This window comes from Cheilinus undulatus, linkage group 4 (genome assembly GCF_018320785.1).
Source record: "Cheilinus undulatus linkage group 4, ASM1832078v1, whole genome shotgun sequence".
Taxonomy (NCBI): domain Eukaryota; kingdom Metazoa; phylum Chordata; class Actinopteri; order Labriformes; family Labridae; genus Cheilinus; species Cheilinus undulatus.
Genome location: NC_054868.1, coordinates 52,375,561 through 52,397,232, shown reverse-complemented (window position 1 = coordinate 52,397,232; position 21,672 = coordinate 52,375,561). Strand labels below are relative to the sequence as shown.

Genomic DNA, 21,672 nt, shown 5'->3' with positions numbered 1-21,672 from the left:
CTTTGTGTGCATAAAGATTTAAAAAAATTAAACCTATAGAAGTCAATAATGCAGTGTGACATCTCTCTTCCTGCAGGTTTTGCCCGTTCCAGCATAAAGAGCGGTAAGGATGGAGCCAATTACAGCAAAAAGGAGCGGCGACTGCGATTCTTCATACGCAAAATGGTGAAGACGCAGGCTTTCTATTGGACGGTGCTCTGCCTGGTGGGTCTCAACACCATGTGTGTGGCTGTGGTTCACTACGACCAGCCGGAGCTGCTCTCTGACTTCCTGTGTGAGTGAAAGCACGCCACAAAGGCAGTATTCACCAGTTATCACATGACGGAAAAACCAGCCTCTGTATTCTCCATCACCAGCTAACTCCTCCTGGATAACTGACCATATTATTGATGTTTATTTGTTGTAATTATTTAGTTCATCACAGCTGCGGCCCACATGCGACTTGAACCATCCTGAATCATCTTCTGACACCTCTAACTGCTTCCTCCTACACGTGCCAACAACGCATTTACACATTTGACTCCTTAAAATAGCAGAAGGATGCGGCATTTTGCTTAATATTCATTAGTGAAAAGCAACTCTCATATCTGTCATTGTGATAATTTGATCAGTATTTCTTTATTTGGGTAAATCAGATCCACTCCAGATGGCAGTTGGTGCTTTTTCAGGATGCTCTCCACCTTTGCAGTTTTATAAAATATAAAACTAAATAATTTTGAATTGAACCCTGCCAAACAAACAGCTTTATTTGATTCAACAATTGCAGAATAATCAACACATCTATGACACATACACTATATTGCCAAAAGTATTTGCTCACCTGCCTTGACTCACATATAAACTTAAGTGACATCCCATTCTCTATCCATAGGGTTGACATTGGTCCACCCTTTGCAGCTATAACAGCTTCAACTCTTCTGGGAAGGCTTTCCACAATGTTTAGGACTGTGTTTATAGGAATTTTTGACCATTCTTCCAGAAGCACATTTGTGAGGTCACACACTGATGTTGGACGAGAAGGCCTGGCTCTCAGTCTCCGCTCTAATTCATCCCAAAGGTATTCTGTCAGGTTGAGGTCAGGACTCTGTGCAGGCCAGTCAAGTTGATCCACACCAAACTCTCTGATCCATGTCTTTATGGACCTTGCTTTGTGCACTGGTGCACAGTCATGTTGGAACAGGAAGGGGTCATCCCCAAACTGTTCCCACAAAGTTGGGAGCATTGAATTGTCCAAAATCTCTTGGTATGCTGAAGCATTCAGAGTTCCTTTCACTGGAACTAAGGGGCCAAGTCCAGCTCCTGAAAAACAGACCCACACCATAATCCCCCCTCCACCAAACTTTACACTTGGCACAATGCAGTCAGACAAGTACCGTTCTCCTGGCAATCGCCAAACCCAGACTCGTCCATCAGATTGCCAGATGGAGAAGCGCGTGATTTGTCACTCCAGAGAATGTGTCTCCACTGCTCTAGAGTCCAGTGGGCGGGATCAGCGGATGCTGAGACTTCGTGCGCAGAGGTCGCCAACTTTCTGCAGAGTCCATCACTACAGACCTCCAAACTTCATGTGGCCTTCAGATTAGCTCAAGAATAGTGCGTAGAGAGCTTCATGGAATGGGTTTCCATGGCTGAGCAGCTGCATCCAAGTCATACATCACCGAGTGTAATGCAAAGTGTGGGGTGCAGTAGTGTAAAGCACGCTGCCACTGGACTCTAGAGCAGTGGAGATGCGTTCTCTGGAGTGACAAATCGTGCTTTTCCATCTGGCAATCTGATGGACGAGTCTGGGTTTGGTGGTTGCCAGGAGAATGGTACTTGTCTGACTGCATTGTGCCAAGTGTAAAGTTTGGTGGAGGGGGGATTATGGTGTGGGTCTGTTTTTCAGGAGCTGAATGCTTCAGCATACCAAGAGATTTTGGACAATTCCATGCTCCCAACTTTGTGGGAACAGTTTGGGGATGGCCTCTTCCTGTTCCAACATGACTGTGCACCAGTGCACAAAGCAAGGTCCATAAAGACATGGATGAGAGAGTTTGGTGTGGATCAACTTGACTGGCCTGCACAGAGTCCTGACCTCAACCCAACAGAACACCTTTGGGATGAATTAGAGTCGAGACTGAGAGCCAGGTCTTCTCATCCGACATCAGTGTGTGACCTGATGTCGGCGCTTCTGGATGAATGGTCAAAAAGTCCCATGAACACACTCCTAAACCTTGTGGAAAGCCTTCCCAGAAGAGTTGAAACTGTTATAGCAGCAAAGGATGGACCGATGTTATATTTAACCCTATGGATAAAGAATGGGTTGTCACTTAAGTTCATATGCCAGTCAAGGCAGGTGAGCAAATACTTTTGGCAATATAGTGTATTTTAAAACGATGACTATAAGAGAATACTTACAGCTGCAGCTTAGCCTATTCATGCTTAAGTTTGCTCCATAGAGTTTTGTTGAATAATATGTGTGACTTGCAGAGCTGACCTCTTATTGGAGTCCCAACAGAGGTAGCTGGCCTGTGTCCAGTGTCATTATCATGTAATGCTGTAGTTCCTGATGGAGTCCATTCATCACCATGCTGTCAGAAACTGCTGGACTCACATGACTATCGACTTCCGCTCATCTCTCTCTACCCTCCCCCCTTCCTCCTTCCTTTCCTTCTCTTCACACCTTTGTTTCCTCCTCCCTCCCTCTCTCCAGTCTATGCAGAGTTTATCTTCCTGGGTCTGTTCATGTCTGAGATGCTGATTAAGATGTACGGTCTGGGCGTCCAGCCCTACTTCCACTCTTCATTCAACCGCTTCGACTGTGTGGTGAGTGAACACTAACACAGCTCTTAGACTTGGATGACAAACCAAGGCTCCATTTAATCAACAGATGTGAGAAATAGATTTATCTTCACATTTAGATCCCTGTTTGCCATCAGTGCATGAGCATTAATCTGCTGTGTTAAGGCTCTGTCAGTATCAAATGTAAATTCAGTCTCTGTTATGGACTAACACCAGGTGTGTTGATCACTTTGAATTTGTTCAGGTGATTGTGGGCAGTATCTTCGAGGTGATGTGGGCCACCATCAAACCAGGAGCATCGTTTGGGATCAGCGTGCTGCGAGCTCTGAGACTGCTCCGCATCTTCAAAGTTACCAAGTGAGTAAAACACAGACGTTCATGTACGGATCGGTCAGCTCGCTCATGTCGACATGAGGCCGGAAGGTTTTGTGTGCTCTCTTTTGTTGCACCATTAACTTTTAGAAGATCCCTTTAAGAAGGATTTTAATCAGATTTGGCTGAGGATATTTTGGGATAGTTTTGGAATATTTTTCTTTTTTTGGGGGGGGTAGGGGAATTTCTTTAGAATTTCAGGAAATTTTAGAGATATTTTCATGTTTGGGGGGGATTTGCCAGGGAGTTTAGGCAGGAATTATTTGTTAAGATTTGGGAATTTGCTTTGAAATTCAGTTTAATTTGCCTTTAAAATTTCTTGTTAATATTCAGGTGAAAATTTCATTTATATCATTAGGTTTTTCTCTGAAAAGTTTACTGAAATATTTTATTTGAAGTTATTTAGGGGTAGTTTGGGAATTTGATTGGATATTTGGGAAGGGGATCGCTTCAGAATTTTCAGGGAATTTAAGAGACTTTTTTGGGGGGGGCATTTTCCAAGGAATTTGGGCAGAAATTATTTGTTAAAACTTGGGAATTTTATTTGTATCTTTAAGAGGAATTGGCTTTGAGATTTGGGTTAACTTGTCTTAAAAATTTCTTGTAAATATTCAGGTGAAAATATCATTTATATTTTTAGGTTTTTCTCTGAAAAGTTTACTGAAATATTTTATTTGAGGATATTTAGGGGTAGTTTGGGGAATTTGACTGGACATTTGGGTAGGGGATCGCTTCAGAATTTTCAAGGAATTTTAGAGACTTTTGTTATGTTTGGGGGAAGTTTTTGGGGCATTTTCCAGGGAATTCAGTGTGAATTTTGTTTTTTTTTTTTTTGTTTTTTTTTTTTTAGAATTTTTAAGTGGAATTTGCTTCAAAATTTGGGTTAATTTGCCTGAAAATATCTCAGGCTTTAGCCTCTCTAGGATTTTTTCAGAATTGTTTACTGAAAAGGTTGTGGAATTTGAGGACATTTACAGGTATTTTTGAAGAGATTTATGAAATTTTACAGAAATTGTAGGAAAAATGGTTGGGAAACACTGCCTTAGAAAAGTCTTGTGGTCAGTGGTGCAGCTGTTTGGAGCTTGTTTTTCAATCTTTTTAATAATAAATATTGATTTTTTTCTCCCCCTAAGTAGATAAGAGTTTTGTTGAATGCTACATGTAAAATGTCAGGTTCTTTTTCTTCAATCATCACTCACTTTGACTCACTTTTCTGCACCCTTCTTCCTCCTCAGGTACTGGGCTCCTCTCAGAAACCTGGTGGTGTCTCTGCTCAACTCCATGAAGTCCATCGTCAGTTTGCTCTTCCTCCTCTTCCTCTTCATCGTGATCTTTGCCTTGCTGGGGATGCAGCTGTTTGGAGGACAGTCAGTACCAAAACCAGCCAAGGATCCTCAGTGTGAACTTTTTATTTCTGTGTGTGCTGTTCATATCTAACCGTTTGCTTTTCCCTCTTCTTATTCTTAGGTTCAACTTTGAGGAGGGGACACCTTCAACTAACTTTGACACTTTTGCAGCAGCTATCATGACGGTTTTTCAGGTATGTCAAAAGACATGAAACTATGGGAACTTCTTTGTACACACGTGGTCTCTTCCTGCATAAGTAAGCGTCATGGCATTATTTTAGACGTTTGGTATCTAATATTGAAGTGTTGCTGAGGGAGTTTGTGCTGTTTTGTAAGGTCAGACAGTGTTAGAAAAGAGAGCCTCGCCCTGATCTGCCCTCTAAATCCTCCCTAAAGTGTTGGGAGAGGTTGAGGTCAGGCCTCAGTGCTCTGCGTTGTCTCATTGGCCCCACTTTGTGGGATCAAAAGGTCTACAACTTTTTGGCTGGGCTGTTTGTGCTCCTAAGGGCCTTCACTTGACACTTAAAGTTCAGGCAGATGAAAAGCAGAGATTCAAAGAACTGACCCATAGCAAAAGGCAAGCTAACAGACAGTGGAGTAGCACAGCACCCTAAAGTCAAAATGAAGGTATAAGTGGGCAGAGCTGAGCCCTGAATCTCACTTTAAATGTATGATTGAGTTTGACGGCCATTAGCTGCAGATTTGAGAAGCAAACTATGCCTTTAACTACATAAATACCAGAAACATCCTCACTTTTAGATCTAAATACATGGAATCAGTGCCTGTAGTCTCTTTGCTTTTATGTTAAGAACATCTCCATCTCTCCTGTCATAGATCCTGACAGGAGAAGACTGGAACGCAGTGATGTACGACGGCATCAAGTCCCAGGGAGGAGTCAAAGACAAAGGAATGCTCTTCTCCATCTTCTTCATTGTCCTCACTCTCTTTGGCAACTGTATCCTGCTCCTACGTTTGCTATGCTGTCTGTCCGCTCTGTCCCCATCTCTGCTCATTCCCATGAGAAACTGTCCTTTGTTTTTGTCTTTGCATCAGTGTTTCTCCTTAACTTCTGCCACCAAAGACACTCTGCTGAACGTCTTCTTGGCCATCGCTGTCGACAATCTGGCTAACGCTCAGGAGCTCACAAAGGTACCCAGTAAAGTCAGGAACAAGCGTGCTACAAGTTTCTATACAGATTACTTGCATGAAAATGGGGGTTCCTGGTCGTTCCAAAGTCGAGACTCAAGTCTAAAGGAGACGGGGCTTTTGCTGTCAGGGCCCCTCAACTTTGAAACGACCTGCCCAAATTCCATCTAATTAAATTTATTTTATTTTTTTATTTTTTTATTTTTTTCCTGTTCCTTCTCTTTTTATCTGCTAATAATATTCTTATTTTTGTTTTATTGCTAATGATGGGATGTCTTCTTATATGTGTGTTTATGGTCTTACTTTCATGTAATATACTGTCTTTCCCTAGATATCTTCATCTTTTACTATTTGAACTGCCGTTAAGATCATCTATGTCTTTCCCTTTCCTTTCAATTATGCTGATTTCGTAGATATTTGTGTCTAATTTTTTTTTTTACTTTCTGTTTGATAACCAAGACTTTCTCTGTTTGGTTTATTGCTAATTTGTTTATCTTGGGAATCCCTGAGCTTTTGCTTTTGCTATGTCTGTTAAGCACTTTGTAAACATCTGTTTTTAAAGGGGCTATATGAATGAAATCATTATTTAAAAAAGAAAAAAAATAGATGAATGCATCGTCATTCTAATCATGCAAATTAAAGGCGTTTCTTTCTCCTGATAGGATGAGGAAGAACAAGAGGAAGCAGCCAATCAGAAGACAGCTCTGCAGAAAGCTAAAGAAGTTGCAGAAGTGAGCCCGCTGTCAGCAGCAAACCTGACTATAGCAGCGTGAGTAAATCTGACACAGTGAACACAGCAAACACTCAGAAACACGCACAGCTCCGACATAAGGCCTGCAGCCAGATTAGTGAACGGAGGCTTCTCTTTAGATTAACTTTAGTTTCAAACTATGACTAGATACAAAAGGATACTATACAACACAATACAGTTTATTACTATTTATAAACAGTATATTTTTACATCAATATTTTTATTTGACTTTTAGTGCCGTTAGTACATTTAGTACCCTTTTTTGCACAGCCCCCCCTAAGATCAAGCAAAAATCTCAAAGCATGCCATATCCTTATCTTGACAAAATAGCCTCTTTAAAACGCGATGCAATAAATCAAGCATATAGAGCAGTGATACTCAACCTGTGGTTCTGGGGCCACTTGTGGCTCTTTTATGTCCCCCTTTGTCTTTATTTTTGCCTCTTCATTGTGGCATTTTTTTGCCCATTTTTGCTCTATTTCTCCATTTCTTGTCACATTTTGCCCACTGAAGCTACCTTTTCCCTTATATACCACTTGTTTCCTATTTTTGTGCCAATTCTTGCCAATCTTGACTACTTTTTGCCCATTTTAGTCACTTTTTATTCATTTTTTTGACATGTTTTTGCCACTTTTAGACCATTTTTTGCTTCTTTATGCCCATTTAAGCTACTTTTTGCCATTAAATACCCCTTTTTACTATTTTTGCCCATTATTGTAACTTTTTTTGACAATTTCTTCCTATTTTTTTGCTTTTATCCCATTTTGCCCCCCCCCCCCCCCCTTTTTTAAACAATTTTTGCCACTTTTCATCCAAATAAGCTACCTTTTCCCATTAAATATGACTTCTTTCCCTTTTTCCCAAATTTTTGCCTTTTCATTTTGTCCATTTTTGCTCTTTTTCACCATTTTTTTTCACTTTTTGCCCATGGAAGCTACCTTTTTCCATTATATACCACTTGTTTCCTATTTTTGTGCCCATTCTTGCCAATCTTGAGGGCTTTTTCCCATTTTAGTCACTTTTCACTCATTTTTTGAGACGTTTTTGCCATTTTTCACCATTTTTTTGCTTCTTTTTGCCCGTTTAAGCTACCTGTTGCCATTAAATACCCTGTTTTCCTATGTCCTGACCATTTTCGTAATTTCTTTTTGCCGCTTTTTCCCTATTTTTGCCACTTTTGTCCCATTTTTGCCCCCATTTTTTATTACATTTTTTTTGCTACTTTTTGCCCAAAAAAGCAACCTTTTCCAATTAAATACCACTTCTTTCCCTTTTTCCTCAATTTTTACCTCTTCTTCTTGCCACTTTTTTGCCCTTTTTCCAACATTTTTTGTCACAATTTGCAGTTGAAGCTACCTTTTTCCATTACATACCACTTGTTTCCTATTTTTTTGCCCATTCTTGCCAATCTTAACTGCTTTTTTCCCATGTAAGTAACTTTTCACTCATTTTTTGACATGTTTTTTTTGCCACTTTTGGACCATTTTTTGCTTCTTTTTACCCATTGAAGCTACCTTTTCCATTACATACCACTTGTTTCCTATTTTTTTTTTTTGCCCATTCTGACCAATTTTAACTGCTTTTTGCCCAATTTAGTCACTTTTTTACACATTTTTTGACACGTTTTTGACACCTTTAACTCATTCTTTTGTCTCTTCTCGCCCATTTTTGCTACTTTCTGACCATTTTTCCACTTTTTCTCACCATTTTCACTGGATTTTGACCATTTTTGCCACCTTAAACTTATTATTATTGCTACTTCAAGCCATTTTCACACTTTTCACCACTTAGATTGTGTCTCTTGCAAAGGCATTTTTTTAACAATTTGGTTCTTTGGTTGAGCAGGGTTGAGTAAGACTGGTATAGAGTTAGTCCAGGCAGGCCAAGCACTGAGATCAGCTGATCTCACGCAAGATCTCATCAGCTGACAGCCAGCTGATACACTTCTAAACACGCTGTTGACTACATTCAATTTGCCACATTTAAACTTCTCTAGCCTGCTCCCTCTGCAAGCCGCTTTTTGCAACCCTCCTCCACCCCAGCTTCTCCTTCATTTTGCCTCTGACTATATCAGTGTCTTTCTGTTGTAGCTGATACCTGCTCTGCTTTGGGTGTTTGCTGCTTCAGGCCATGCCTCAGGCTTTTGTTGTAGGCACAGGAAAGGTAGGAGCATGTGCTGTTCCTGCTCAATGCTAAGCTTGCAGAAGGGGATCCAGAAAGTCAAACTTGAATAACCACAAACCATGTGTCTCTTGACAAAGCGGTCCTGACTGAACTTAGGTTATTGCATAGTTTTAGAAATTTAAAGTTGGTTTTACAAATTCCTACAGCACACCAATTATCAGTGCCGTTGTGACACCATTGTGTCAAGGTAGGTCAAGGAGAGAGGAGACGAGGATGGACAAAACTTTTTAATGGGAACCACCCAGTGATAGACATCGAGAGAGCTCCAAAAATATGTAGCTAAAATATTCCAGTCGCCCCCTTGTGGCTGGCTTCAGTATAGGTGATAAGTATATTGCCTCAAAAGCTTAAAGTTCCATTCACTTTAAAATAAATTATACTTTTAATTGGACCAAAATTATGAATTTAGTTTAGTTTATTTCAGTGATCATATGATATGATAGGTTACAATTGGTTACAATATGGTAAAACACAACACAACACCATATTGTATGATTAGTTAGGATACAGTATCATCTGATATGATAAGATATGATATGATACAATGGTACTGTAAGACAAGATAACATCTAAATATAACTATACAATTCAGAATGATACAGTAAGATGTATGATAGGATTTGATACAAAATGACAAGATGACATAAGATAAGATACAATATGGTACAACTGGATTGGCTAGAACTCTATGCAATAAGGTTTTATGTGATTTGTTATCATTATGATATCATGTGATGTGGTAAAAATCTACAAATTCAGACCTTTGGTAGTCGGGGTGTGGATTCTTTCAAACCCTGTGAACCCTCTTAGCTACGAGTTTTATGATCTAGTCTTCTTAAATTGTTTCTTCTCTTATGAAGCACCCAAAAATATACGGGTGTTCAAACACAGCATTGCCAAACAGTTTCCAACACTCGTTGTTCCTTGGTAGAGCTGCTCACACAGACAGTTCGCTGTTTCTTTCTCTAATCTGTCTGTTCACATTTTTGATTGGCAGGCATTCAAACACACACACACACACATACACCCTCCATCACACTCTCTCCCTCTTCTCATCCTCTAAGACATGATTAAGCGATTGTTCTGAGAGTGAAAAGAACAGATTCGGGGCTTTGTGAAGTGAAAAAGAGCGAGAGGCGGACGGTTGGTAAAATCTGCTCCCAGCAGCAGAAACGCTGACAATAGGACACATCAAAATGAGTCTGTTTTAGAAGTCACAGAGTCTTCTGTCAATGTGGAGAAGTGTTTGATGGCTAGATTAGAAGTCACTGGTGGATCTGTCGCTGCAGTTACAGAGTCAGTCTGATCAAACCCTGTCTGTCATTTAAAGTGTACTACATTAAGAAGAAGAAACCTTTCTGTAAGATTTCTGACTTTTCATTTCCAAGTACTGAAAATATAAATTATTTTTAAATCAGTCAGAAATCTGATTTTTATTCTCAGAATTTTGTCTTTTATTGCTGTGAATTCTGACTTTTATTGCTGTGAATTCTGACTTTAAGTGCTGTGAATTCTGACTTTTATTGCTGTGAATTCTGACTTTTATTGCTGTGAATTCTGACTTTTAGTGCTGTGAATTCTGACTTTAATGCTGTGAATTCTGACTTTAATGCTGTGAATTCTGACTTTTATTGCTGTGAATTCTGACTTTAATGCTGTGAATTCTGACTTTAATGCTGTGAATTCTGACTTTTATTGCTGTGAATTCTGACTTTTATTGCTGTGAATTCTGACTTTTAGTGCTGTGAATTCTGACTTTAATGCTGTGAATTCTGACTTTAATGCTGTGAATTCTGACTTTAATGCTGTGAATTCTGACTTTTATTGCTGTGAATTCTGACTTTTATTGCTGTGAATTCTGACTTTAATGCTGTGAATTCTGACTTTTTTTGTTGGGAATTCTGACTTTTATTGCTGTGAATTCTGACTTTAAGTGCTGTGAATTCTGACTTTTTTTGTTGGGAATTCTGACTTTTATTGCTGTGAATTCTGACTTTTATTGCTGTGAATTCTGACTTTAATGCTGTGAATTCTGACTTTTATTGTTGGGAATTCTGACTTTTAGTGTTGTGAATTCTGTCTTTTATTGTTGGGAATTCTGACTTTTATTGCTGTGAATTCTGACTTTAAGTGCTGTGAATTCTGACTTTTATTGTTGGGAATTCTGACTTTTATTGTTGGGAATTCTGACTTTTATTGTTGGGAATTCTGACTTTTATTGTTGGGAATTCTGACTTTAAGTGTTGTAATTTCTGACTTTAAGTGCTGTAAATTCTGACTTTTATTGTTGGGAATTCTGACTTTTATTGTTGGGAATTCTGACTTTAAGTGCTGTAAATTCTGACTTTTATTGCTGTGAATTCTGACTTTAAGTGCTGTGAATTCTGACTTTAAGTGCTGTGAATTCTGACTTTTAGTGTTGTGAATTCTGACTTTTATTGCTGTGAATTCTGACTTTAAGTGCTGTGAATTCTGACTTTTATTGTTGGGAATTCTGACTTTTATTGTTGGGAATTCTGACTTTTATTGTTGGGAATTCTGACTTTAAGTGCTGTAAATTCTGACTTTTATTGCTGTGAATTCTGACTTTAAGTGCTGTGAATTCTGACTTTTAGTGTTGTGAATTCTGACTTTTAGTGTTGTGAATTCTGACTTTAAGTGCTGTGAATTCTGACTTTTATTGTTGTGAATTCTGACTTTAAGTGCTGTGAATTCTGACTTTTAGAGTTGTGAATTCTGACTTTTAGTGTTGTGAATTCTGACTTTTAATGTTGTAAATTCTGACTTTTATTGCTGTAAATTCTGACTTTAAGTGCTGTGAATTCTGACTTTTATTGCTGTGAATTCTGACTTTTATTGCTGTGAATTCTGACTTTTATTGCTGTGAATTCTGACTTTAAGTGCTGTGAATTCTGACTTTTATTGCTGTGAATTCTGACTTTTATTGCTGTGAATTCTGACTTTAAGTGCTGTGAATTCTGACTTTTATTGCTGTGAATTCTGACTTTTATTGTTGTGAATTCTGACTTTAAGTGCTGTGAATTCTGACTTTTATATTATGGGTTCTGATTTTTCTCTAAGAATTCAAAAATATTTATTTGTATTAAAATATTGAGTCTGAATTCTGATTTTTTTTCCCTCAGAATTTGGACTTTTTTTCCCCTGTGGATTCTGATTTTCATCCCTCTTAATTCCAACTTTTTCAAAGAATTTTAAAACTATTTTTAATCTAAAAGTCAACAGAATTCAGATTTTCTGTCCCATAGAATTCTGATTTCTGTTCCTCTGATTTTTTTTTAAAGAATTTGAAAACAATTACTTGCCTGAAAAATCTTTTTAGAGAGGAATTTTGACTTTAATCTCAGAATTCTAATTTTTTTCCTTAAAAATTCTTTTTTTTTCTATGTATTTAAAAAACAGTCAAGTCCCCCCAAAAAGGAGTTGTCCATGGCCCTTACCCTCATCTTACCTGCCAGATGCAATCCTAAATCATTAAATTACTCCTAAATGCAAACACATTTATAAACAGTATATTTTACTCTTCTTTATAGAAAAAAAAACACTGATAAGAATTTATGTTAAACAACTTTGGGTGGTGAAGATACTTAGAGGGTCTATAGATAGAAATATCTGTATCCGTTAAGATCAAGAAGTAAATTTCTCACTAACCTCTAAATAAAGACCAAAGTACCTGTGTAGAAACAAACACAGTTTTCTGCTTGTAAGAAAGGGATAGCTGAAGTCACTTTCATGTCCATGTTAGATTATGAAAATCTCACTGACAGAGAAGACTCTGCCTCCACTCTGTTAATATTCTATTTTCAGATTTATCACTGGTTACAGCTGTTTCAATCAACCTGGCATCCTCTATGTTTGTTTGTTTTATTTATTATTATTTCATCGTGCCATACACCAAAAGAGGTGCCCAGCCTCTCACGGGCTTACAAGACACTGAAATACAAAACAAATAAGAGCAATCAAGCAAAGATGAGAGCAACTCATCACAGTACATATCAGAAAGGAACAAATCAAGTGTTAACAAAATGTTGCTCATTAGCAATTAGACTTTACACTTGTTATTAGACAGCAGCTTTAGTCAAATAGAAAGTGTCTATGATAAAGTTAACAGACATGAAAGACACTGGAAACTGTTTATCTATCAAGCTCTCACTGTTAAGCTGCCCTATAGGTCAGACAGTCATCACCACACTGAACCATGTGACTGGCTTAAAGTTTCACAAATAATAATACTAATGTTGGGAAGCACTGCATACAGCTAGAACACCTTACAATACACACTAAAACTCAACACAACTACCAGCATGGGTCAAATTCCTCTTTTCTGTCCTCTCTTTGCTTTTTTTCAACCCTCTTCTCCTCCCCTCTTTCTCTACAAATCTCCCCTCCTACCCCCATTTCACCCACCATCCTCACCCCGTAACAGGAAGGAGCAGCAGAAGAACCACGTCAAGGGGAACAAATCGGTGTGGGAGCAGAGGACGAGCGAGATCCGGCGGCAGAACCTGATGTCGAGCCGCGAGGCGCTCTACAACGAGCTGGAGCAGGAGGACTGGAAGGTGGGGGAGGGAGATGAGGTGAGGATTCCCCCCCCTTAAATAAGTCACACATATACACATATATATGCAGTCAACTCCTGATATATATATGGTGGATATTTGTTGTGATGTGATTAGAATAGTACCATTTATTAATACCTCTTAAAGGGACAGTATCACCCATCTTCAGCTGCTGTCATATTCATATTCATCCACTTCAGCTCTTTAACGTCACTGTCAAGAGAAAATGACTCAGCTATCATTAAAACTATGAACACATAAATTAGGTTTAAAGTTGCAACAACATTTGAAACTATTAAAGTTGATTGTTTGTCTGGCAGCTGTGAGAAAATGTTGCAAAGGCTGCAAAAAAAAATCCAACAAAAAGGATCGGTCTCTGCAGGATCCTCTTAAATGGTTTTGACAGTGACTTTAAAGTTTCCTCTGCATGTTTTCCTTAATTCAACATGGCACCTCACAACTATTTTTCAAACTGTCTGCCTTTATTATGAGCAGACATTGTCTACAGAAAAATACTGTTTTCCTGCCATGTTGTTGGTCGTGGTGAAATATTGTGGAAAAAAGCAAAATGAGCTTGAAATCAGGTTGGCTAACCTCAGGCTTCTCACATTGCTGCAGAAATGTGTAAAAATGTCCTATAGTGGTGTAAATGTGCTGCAATAAAGTTCAAACAAGAAGGTCAGCTGAAATCTGCTTTCCAGCCTTGTGTTACAGTGCAGTAAGAAAGTATTTGCCCGTTCCTTTTTCCTTATTTTTTGGCATATTTGTCATTCTTCAGGGTTTCAGGTCATCAAACAAATTTAATCTTAAACAAATATATCCTGATTAAATACAAAAGTCCGTTTTTAAATCTGTTGAGGTGAAAGAAGCCTACCTGGCCCTATGTGAAACAGCCATTGGCCACCAAACCTAACAACTGGTTGTTCCATCCTTGACGGTAACAACTGCAAGCATCTGTGATAAGTGGCAATGATTTTTTTGCGTCTCTGTGGAGGAATTTTATCCCACTCTTCTTTGCAGAATTGTCTTAATTCAGCCACAGTGAAGGGTTTAAGAGCATGAACAGCCTGTTTCTCAATCAGATTTAAGTCCAGACTTTGCCTAGGCCACTCCAAAACCTTCATTAAGGTTGTTTTCACACCTGATAGTCTGGCAGAAATGGCAACATTGTTGCGCTTTCCTTTGGTTTGGTTCGCATTCACAGTGCTCTCTTGGTCAAGCGGACCAAACCGTCTAAACACCTAAAACCTCTGCCCGCTAGGGGCGCTGTCGCCACGAACAAACAGCAACTAAGAAGAACAGAAGGCGTAGAAGAAGACGAAGCTCCTTCCGCCAGCCTTTCATTCCACATAAACAATAAAAACAACACAAAATTTAAGCTGTCTTGAGGTTTCTGCTTTTGCACTGGGGCATAGGGAGCAGTCAGCGAGATGGAGTGCTGTCCAACATGTCGTTCTTTACACAAGACAAATAAAAAAGTACAGACTACGATGTGTTGCCATGGATACACAGACGCCAAGCGAGGTACCAACATGTATTTGAGTGTATTAAATCACATAAAAATCCTTTTATCATTACGCTTTATGCCACTTCCTGTCTGCGGTTCACAAGTTGGTCCGCTTTGCTTTCACACCTCCAATGAACCGCACCAGGGAAGTGGACTGAGACCCCCTGTTTTCAGGCGGACCAGAGTCCGCTTGTTTGGTCCACACCAGAGTTTGTGTGAGCTTTCACACCACTCCAGGACCAAAACAGCTCTGGTGTGAATGCACCCTTCGTTTTTAGTCCACTTCAAGGTGGACTTACTGGTGTGTTTGGGATCATCGTCCAAAGCTTGAGGTCCACATTAACTGTGATTACTCACTAATTCTTAAAGCTGAGTTCAACTTCACTCTCCACTTCCAGGCCTGATTACTGCAAGACCTGTTGAATCCAGAAATCCCTTACACAGAACCTGTCTGACAAATTGAAGCAGGCTGAAAGATCTCTAACACATCATAGAGCCAACAAAGTCACCCACATCTTTTAGTCTGGAGAGTGTTACAAAGACATTTCCAAGGCTTTGGGACCAGTCAATCACAGTGAGAGCCATTACCCACAAATGGGGAAAAGTGTGAACAGTGGTGTACCTTCCCAGGAGTGGCCGGCCCAACAAAAAAGACTCCAAGAGCTCATCGACGACTCATCCAGGAGGTCCCAAAATAAACAACATCTAAAAGACTTGCAGGCCTCACTTGACTCAGTTAGGGTCAGAGTTCGTGATTCAACAATAGGAAAGAGACTGGGCAAAAATGGCATCTATGGGAGAGTTCCAAGGCCAAAACCACTGCTAAAGAACACAAAGGCTTGTCTCACGTTTGACTTAACCCTCAGACATCACTTTAATTTACTACCCTTTAAAGCCATTAAGGACAAAAATGTCCACTTCCACAAAACTGCTATAAAAACTTAACAGATCACTTTTTCTGCTTTTTTTAAATATAAATCTATTAAACAACTTCAGCTGTGCTCAAAACTACCAATCATTCAATCATTTTGAGGATTTTAAATGCCAGTTTGTTTTCTTAAAGATCAAAAAAATGTGGTTTGAATGGGAGTCAATGGGACGTTTTTTCCAAAAGTGACTTGAAAGTGTTGTAAATTTTAAATTGGATGCTACACAAAAACTGATAATGCAAAGAAACTTTGTTGCAAAAAATTAGACCATATGCACTAACACAGCCAAAATGGTGAGCAGAGAAAGACAGCCAAAATTAGCCCAGATGGACAAAAATGTCCCTAATGATGCCTGAGGGTTAAAACATCCTGATGATCCCCAAGACTTTTGGGAAAATATTCTGTGGACTGACCAGGCAATGGTCTTGGAAGGTGTGCGTCCCATTCCATCTGGCGTAAAACTAACACAGGATTTCATCAAAAGAACATCAGACCAGCAGACCACCATCACACTGCCAAACATGGTTGTGGCAGTGTGATGGTCTGGACCAGGACCTGGACCACTTGCTGTCATTGATGGAACCATGAATTCTGCTGTCTACCAGAAAATCCTGCAGGAGAATGTCCAGCCATCAGTTCAGGACCTCAGGTTCAAGAGCACTAGGATTATGGAGCAGGACAATGATCCCAAACACTCCAACAAGTCCACCTATGACTGGACTAAAAAACTAAATGGAGGTTTTGGAGTGGGCTAGTCAAAGTCTGGACCTTAGATGACGCAGCATGACTTTAAACAGACCATTCATGCTCTTAAACGGTCCACTGTGGCTGAATTAAAACAATTCTACAAAGAAGAGTGGGATAAAAATCCTCCAGAGCAATGGGAATGATTCACTGCCAGTTATCACAAATGCTTGGAACAAGCAGTTATTTAGGGGGCAGTGGCTTTTTAAAAAGGGCCAGGTAGGTTTGGATAGCTTTTTTTTCCTTTAATGAATGCAATTATCATTTAAAAACTGCATTTTGTATTTTCTGGAGTTGTCTTTGTCTAATATTAAATATTTAGTTGTGACAAATATTCAAAATGAGAGAAATTAGGAAGGGGGCAAATCATTTCCTCAGCATTGTGAGTTGCTCTTTAATGCCCCTATATGTCTGTTTTTATGTATGTAGTCTTGTGTGCAGTGATCCACAGAGGAGCCTCCTCTAACAAAGGCTTGATGTGCTTTTTATCACTGTGTATTCTGGGTCATGCAGCACCACACTGATGTTTGTTTTCAGGGTGTAATGTCCCTTTAAGGAAGTGCAAAAGTGTCATTATTGCGCTAGCTGCTGCTATATGGGACGGCTTGAAGCTGCGTGCTTGGAGGTGATGCATTATTAAAGTGGGGCATGCAGAGAAACTCAGAACTGTGTACCCAAAGACGGCAGCAGACTAAAAACTGGAGCGGGACGAACTACTTCAAAAACAAGAGGATGCTCAGGAGTTGACTGGATATGGCTCGGCAAACTCTATATGCAGCTGGAGCCTTTTTGAGGAAAAGTTCATGACAATTTTATAGCAGATTTGCTCATGCAGAGTTTAAAAAGGTGCAGTGTTTGCCGAACTGTGTATATCTGTGGCTCTGGGGAGGGAATTGGACCAGGGAGGTTGTGTAAGGATAAGAAAGTTGGAGTTTATTCTGGGTGAGGTTTAGTGTAAAGTGAATGGAAAAAAACATGTAAATGCAGCTGTGATGTGTATCAGTGTAACGGGCCTCATGCTCCCTGAAAGCAATGCTTGAAAGGCAAAAAATCCCCTTTTCAACTGTTGCAGATACATGGTATACATGCAACTGGTGCTCTGTATTTTTTAATTAAGAGGCATTAACAAATTGGAAATGTAAATCAAATTATCACACATAAGACAAACCCAATTATAAATAAACTCACCTACGGTGTCCATTTTGGGACATCCTCAGGTCTCAGAGTCCTGTCAAATCAGGTGTAAGGGAAAATAATTTAAAAGTCATTTAAAAGTATTTTAATTCAGAGGGAAATCCATGTAGCATTATCAACATGCAAAGGTGTGAGAAGGGAAACAGCGACCAACAACCCTGTCATGTCTACAACATATACATGACAGTAAGTTTATGTCTGCAGGGGTCTGACACCTTTTTTGGTCATACCTTTATGTCTGGGGTCTGATGCCTCATTCCCTGAAACTTTTTTTGACTGAAGATTGACGCCTTTTTTCCAGAGACTTTTTCATACAAAGTCTCGCATCTATTTCCTGAGGCCTTTGAATCTGAGGTCTGATGCCTTGATGCCTCTACCGTAAACAGACGTGATGAATAAAGTTATTGTATTGTATTGTATTTTTCCTGGGACTTCTTTCTGAGTTCTGACACCTATTTACTGAGATCTTTGCATCTGAAGTTTAATACCTTTTTTCCAGAGACTTTTTCATACAAGTCTTACAGAGGCCTTTTAATTTGAGGTCTGAGGCCTTTTTCCTTGGACTTCTTTCTATGGTCTGACACCTGTTTTCCTGAGATCTTTGCATGTGACATTTGATGCCTTTTTGCCTGAGACTTTTTTTGTCAGTGACCAACAGCATTTTCCTTCTAGCTGAAGTCTGGCACTTTTTTCCTGAGACCTTTTCTTTTAAAGTCTGATGCCTTTTCTCCTGGAACCTTTTAGTTACAAGTCTGACACCTTTTCCCTAAGACCTTTTTATTAGGGATGTCAAGCTTTTTTCCTGAAACCTTTTCATCTGAAGTCTGATGCCTTTTTCCTGAGACCTTTGACTGTAGTTTGACACATTTTTTTCCTGAGATCTTTGGGTGAAATCTGATGCTTTTTTTTCCTGAGACCTTTTCATCTGAATTCTGATGCCTTATCGCTGAGACCTTTTTTTTGCAGGGGTCTGACACCTTTTTTTCATCAGACCTTTATGTCTGGAGTCTGTTGCCTCATTCCCTGAAACTTTTTTTGTCTGAAGTTTGACGCTTTTTTATCAGAGACTTTTTCATACAAAGTCTTGCATCTATTTCCTGAGGCCTTTTAATCTGAGGTCTTGACAAATTTTTTTTCCTGAGATCATTTTGGTGAAATCTGATGCTTTTTTCCCTGAGACCTTTTCATCTGAATTCTGTCTTATTGCTGAGACCTTTTTTTTGGCAGGGGTCTGACACCTTTTTCATCTTAAGCTTTTTTCCTGAAACCTTTTCATCTGAATTTTGATGCCTTTTTCCTGAGATCTTTGACTGTAGTTTGACACATCTTTTCCTGAGATCTTTTGGGGGAAATTTGATGCCTTTTTTCTTGGGAACTTTTTGTCTCATGATTGTCATCTCTTCCCTGAGACCTTACATCTGAAGTCTGATGCCTTTTTTGTGAAACCTTTCCTTTTGCGGTCTGACAACATTTTCCTCACAACTTTATGCCCAAGGCTTGACAGCTTTATTTTTTTTCCTGAGACACTTTCTTCTGAGGTCTGATGCCTTTTTTCCTGAGACCTCCTGAATGATGTTAAACACTTTATTTCCTGAGACCTTTTCCTCTGAGGTCTGGCACCTTTCTCCTGAGACCTTGTTGTCTGAAGTTTGATTTTTTTATTGAGACCTTTCCAGTCTGAGGTCCAACCCCCTTTTTTCCTGAGACCTTTTCATCTGAAGTCTGATGCTTTCTTTTCTGAAACCTTTGCATTTCAGGAATGAGGTCTGACACTGTCAGAGATTTTCCTTAGACCTGATGCTTTTTCTTCTGAGTTCTGGCCCCTGACTCTGAGACCTGAGGATGTCCTAAATTGGACACCGTACCTGCCATCTGGAAAAGACTACTTATGTATCTAAATAAACTTTTTGCCATCTAGTGTATTATCTTGGTTCACTCCAACAAGAAAAGGAAAATTACAACCTTTTTTTTACTGTTATACATAGAACCTAACATCCAGAGTTCAGAGTACAAATTTCTTAAAGAGTTAGTAAACCCAAGGTGCCAAGTGCATCAGCTTGTTAGGTCTGACTTAGAGCTTGAAGTCACAACTGACTTAAAGTTATCTTCTGAGTGCCAGTTGGACTTAACCTCCATTTAGATTACACCTGGGTGTAATTTTAATGCCCAGGAACGAGCAGGTGTAACCTGATAAAGTCGGAGTTGACCAATTGATTTCAAACAAAGACCGTGCTGCAATGGTCATAACATGTAAGAAACACATGACTCAAGCCCAAAACTTCAATGCATGGCTGTTACTAGTATTTAAGGCTTCTTATTGAGTCCCTGAAGTTGTATCCAACCTCTGTAGCCTCTCCCACTCACCTGCTGTGCCACACTATCATCACGCTCCAGGTGTCCTATCCACGGAAATCACGCGGTGATATAAAGACTCACCTTGACCGGCCGCTGGTGGTCAACCCACAGGACAACCGCAACAACAACACCAACAAAACCCAACCTGGTGAGCTGCCTCTGGACCAGGAGTATCGGCGCCAGGACATGGACCACCGCCGCAGAACAGCTCACCACTACCGCCACCACCATCACCACCACCAGAGAGCTGCAGGGACGGACGTCGGAGAGGGGGGACAGATGGCAGAGACCCGCATGGAGCAGGGTTTGAGTTGCACGTCTCTGGGTAACGTCGAGGGCCAGCAGGGGGATGAGAGGCACAGCCACAAGAGCCACAGGGGGCACCGACACAGGAACCGGGAAGGCAGGGAGGCTCACAGCGTGTCTCCACATCACCAGAGCGCTGGGGGAGAAGGGAACCATGAGCACAGGAGGTCGAAGCAGCACCGCAGGTCAGCCAGGGAGGGCGAGGAGGGCAGGAGACACAGATCTAAGGGGACGGAGGGAGAGGGGGAGAAAGGCGAAGAAGGAGAAGGACGGAAGATGAGACGGCATCGTCAGTGCAACCAGGAGAAGAGCAGAGGGCATCGCAGCAGAAAGTAAGTAATGAAATGGTACATGTGCACAAGAAAACCAGCATCATGTGTAAAAAACCAACATAATTTTTGCCAAATTTTCCTTTGTAGACACTCACAGACTTGTTTCTAAAGAGTTCAGAGGGTTCACATGATATCTCTTTCAGTGCTAATGTTTCAGGAGACGGTGCACACCTTGCGACATATGGTGCCACATCTGGTGTTTTTGATTACTAATTAATTCCAGTATTTATCCACGTGCCCCTAATTTTCTCCTCTTTATCTCTGTCCTCTGCACCTCCTTTCCTTCCTCTCCACCATCAGGGAGCACCACAGCACCTGTCCCAGCCTCTCCACCACCAGACCCATACAGCAGTACAATGAAGACCTGGACAACTTCCGCAACAACAGCAAACTGGCCATCGCCCACGAGAACCCGTACACCCTCCCACCTGATCACCCCGACCATCCCGACCACGTCAACAACCTGCTGAACTGCCGTGATTCCGACACCCACACCCTTCTCCACAGCATGGACAGTCTGATCCTGACCAGCATGGCCAAACCCGAGTACACCAAGATAGACATGCCACCCGTCTACCCTTACCCCTCCACCAACGCCATCCTGCAAGGTGAGGATGTGTCCTAGGTAGTGAGGAAAAATCTCAGCCTAAAGTCAACAAGTTATAGTTGAGTTTTGCAGCTCCAAGGTTCGTTTTTCAAAGATTCTACCTTTTCCCAAACACATACTATGAGGGGTTGCACTCATGCAATAGATTCAGTATATTGCCAAAAGTATTTGCTCACCTGCCTTGACTCGCATATTAACTTAAGTGAAATCCCATTCCTAATCCATAGGGTTTAATATGATGTCGGTCCACCCTTTGCTGCTATAACAGCTTCAACTCTTCTGGGAAGACTTTCCACAAGGTTTAGAAGTGTATTCATGGGAATTTTTGACCATTCTTCCAGAAGCACATTTGTGAGGTCACACACTGATGTTGGACGAGAAGGCCTGGCTCTCAGTCTCCTCTCTAATTCATCCCAAAGGTGTGCTATGGGGTTGAGGTCAGGACTCTGTGTCCAGTCAAGTTGATCCATACCAAACTCTCTCATCCATGTCTTTATGGACCTTGCTTTGTGCACTGGTGCACAGTCTTGTTAGAACAGGA

At 40.3% G+C, this 21,672-nt stretch overlaps 1 protein-coding gene across 2 annotated transcripts in view; it reads left to right on the top strand.

The window, feature by feature from the left end:
• The window catches only part of cacna1ab (calcium channel, voltage-dependent, P/Q type, alpha 1A subunit, b), a 332,264-nt gene that overhangs the window by 199,773 nt on the left and 110,819 nt on the right, over positions 1 to 21,672 (top strand). For both annotated transcript variants that reach the window (XM_041785844.1, XM_041785845.1), the window contains exons 13-23: positions 77 to 274; positions 2,693 to 2,805; positions 3,026 to 3,138; positions 4,389 to 4,520; positions 4,621 to 4,693; positions 5,334 to 5,454; positions 5,581 to 5,648; positions 6,308 to 6,414; positions 13,025 to 13,175; positions 19,926 to 20,524; positions 20,825 to 21,132. In XM_041785844.1, the coding sequence (XP_041641778.1) occupies positions 77 to 274; positions 2,693 to 2,805; positions 3,026 to 3,138; positions 4,389 to 4,520; positions 4,621 to 4,693; positions 5,334 to 5,454; positions 5,581 to 5,648; positions 6,308 to 6,414; positions 13,025 to 13,175; positions 19,926 to 20,524; positions 20,825 to 21,132 (1,983 nt within the window). The remainder of the gene's footprint in view (positions 1 to 76; positions 275 to 2,692; positions 2,806 to 3,025; positions 3,139 to 4,388; positions 4,521 to 4,620; positions 4,694 to 5,333; positions 5,455 to 5,580; positions 5,649 to 6,307; positions 6,415 to 13,024; positions 13,176 to 19,925; positions 20,525 to 20,824; positions 21,133 to 21,672) is intronic.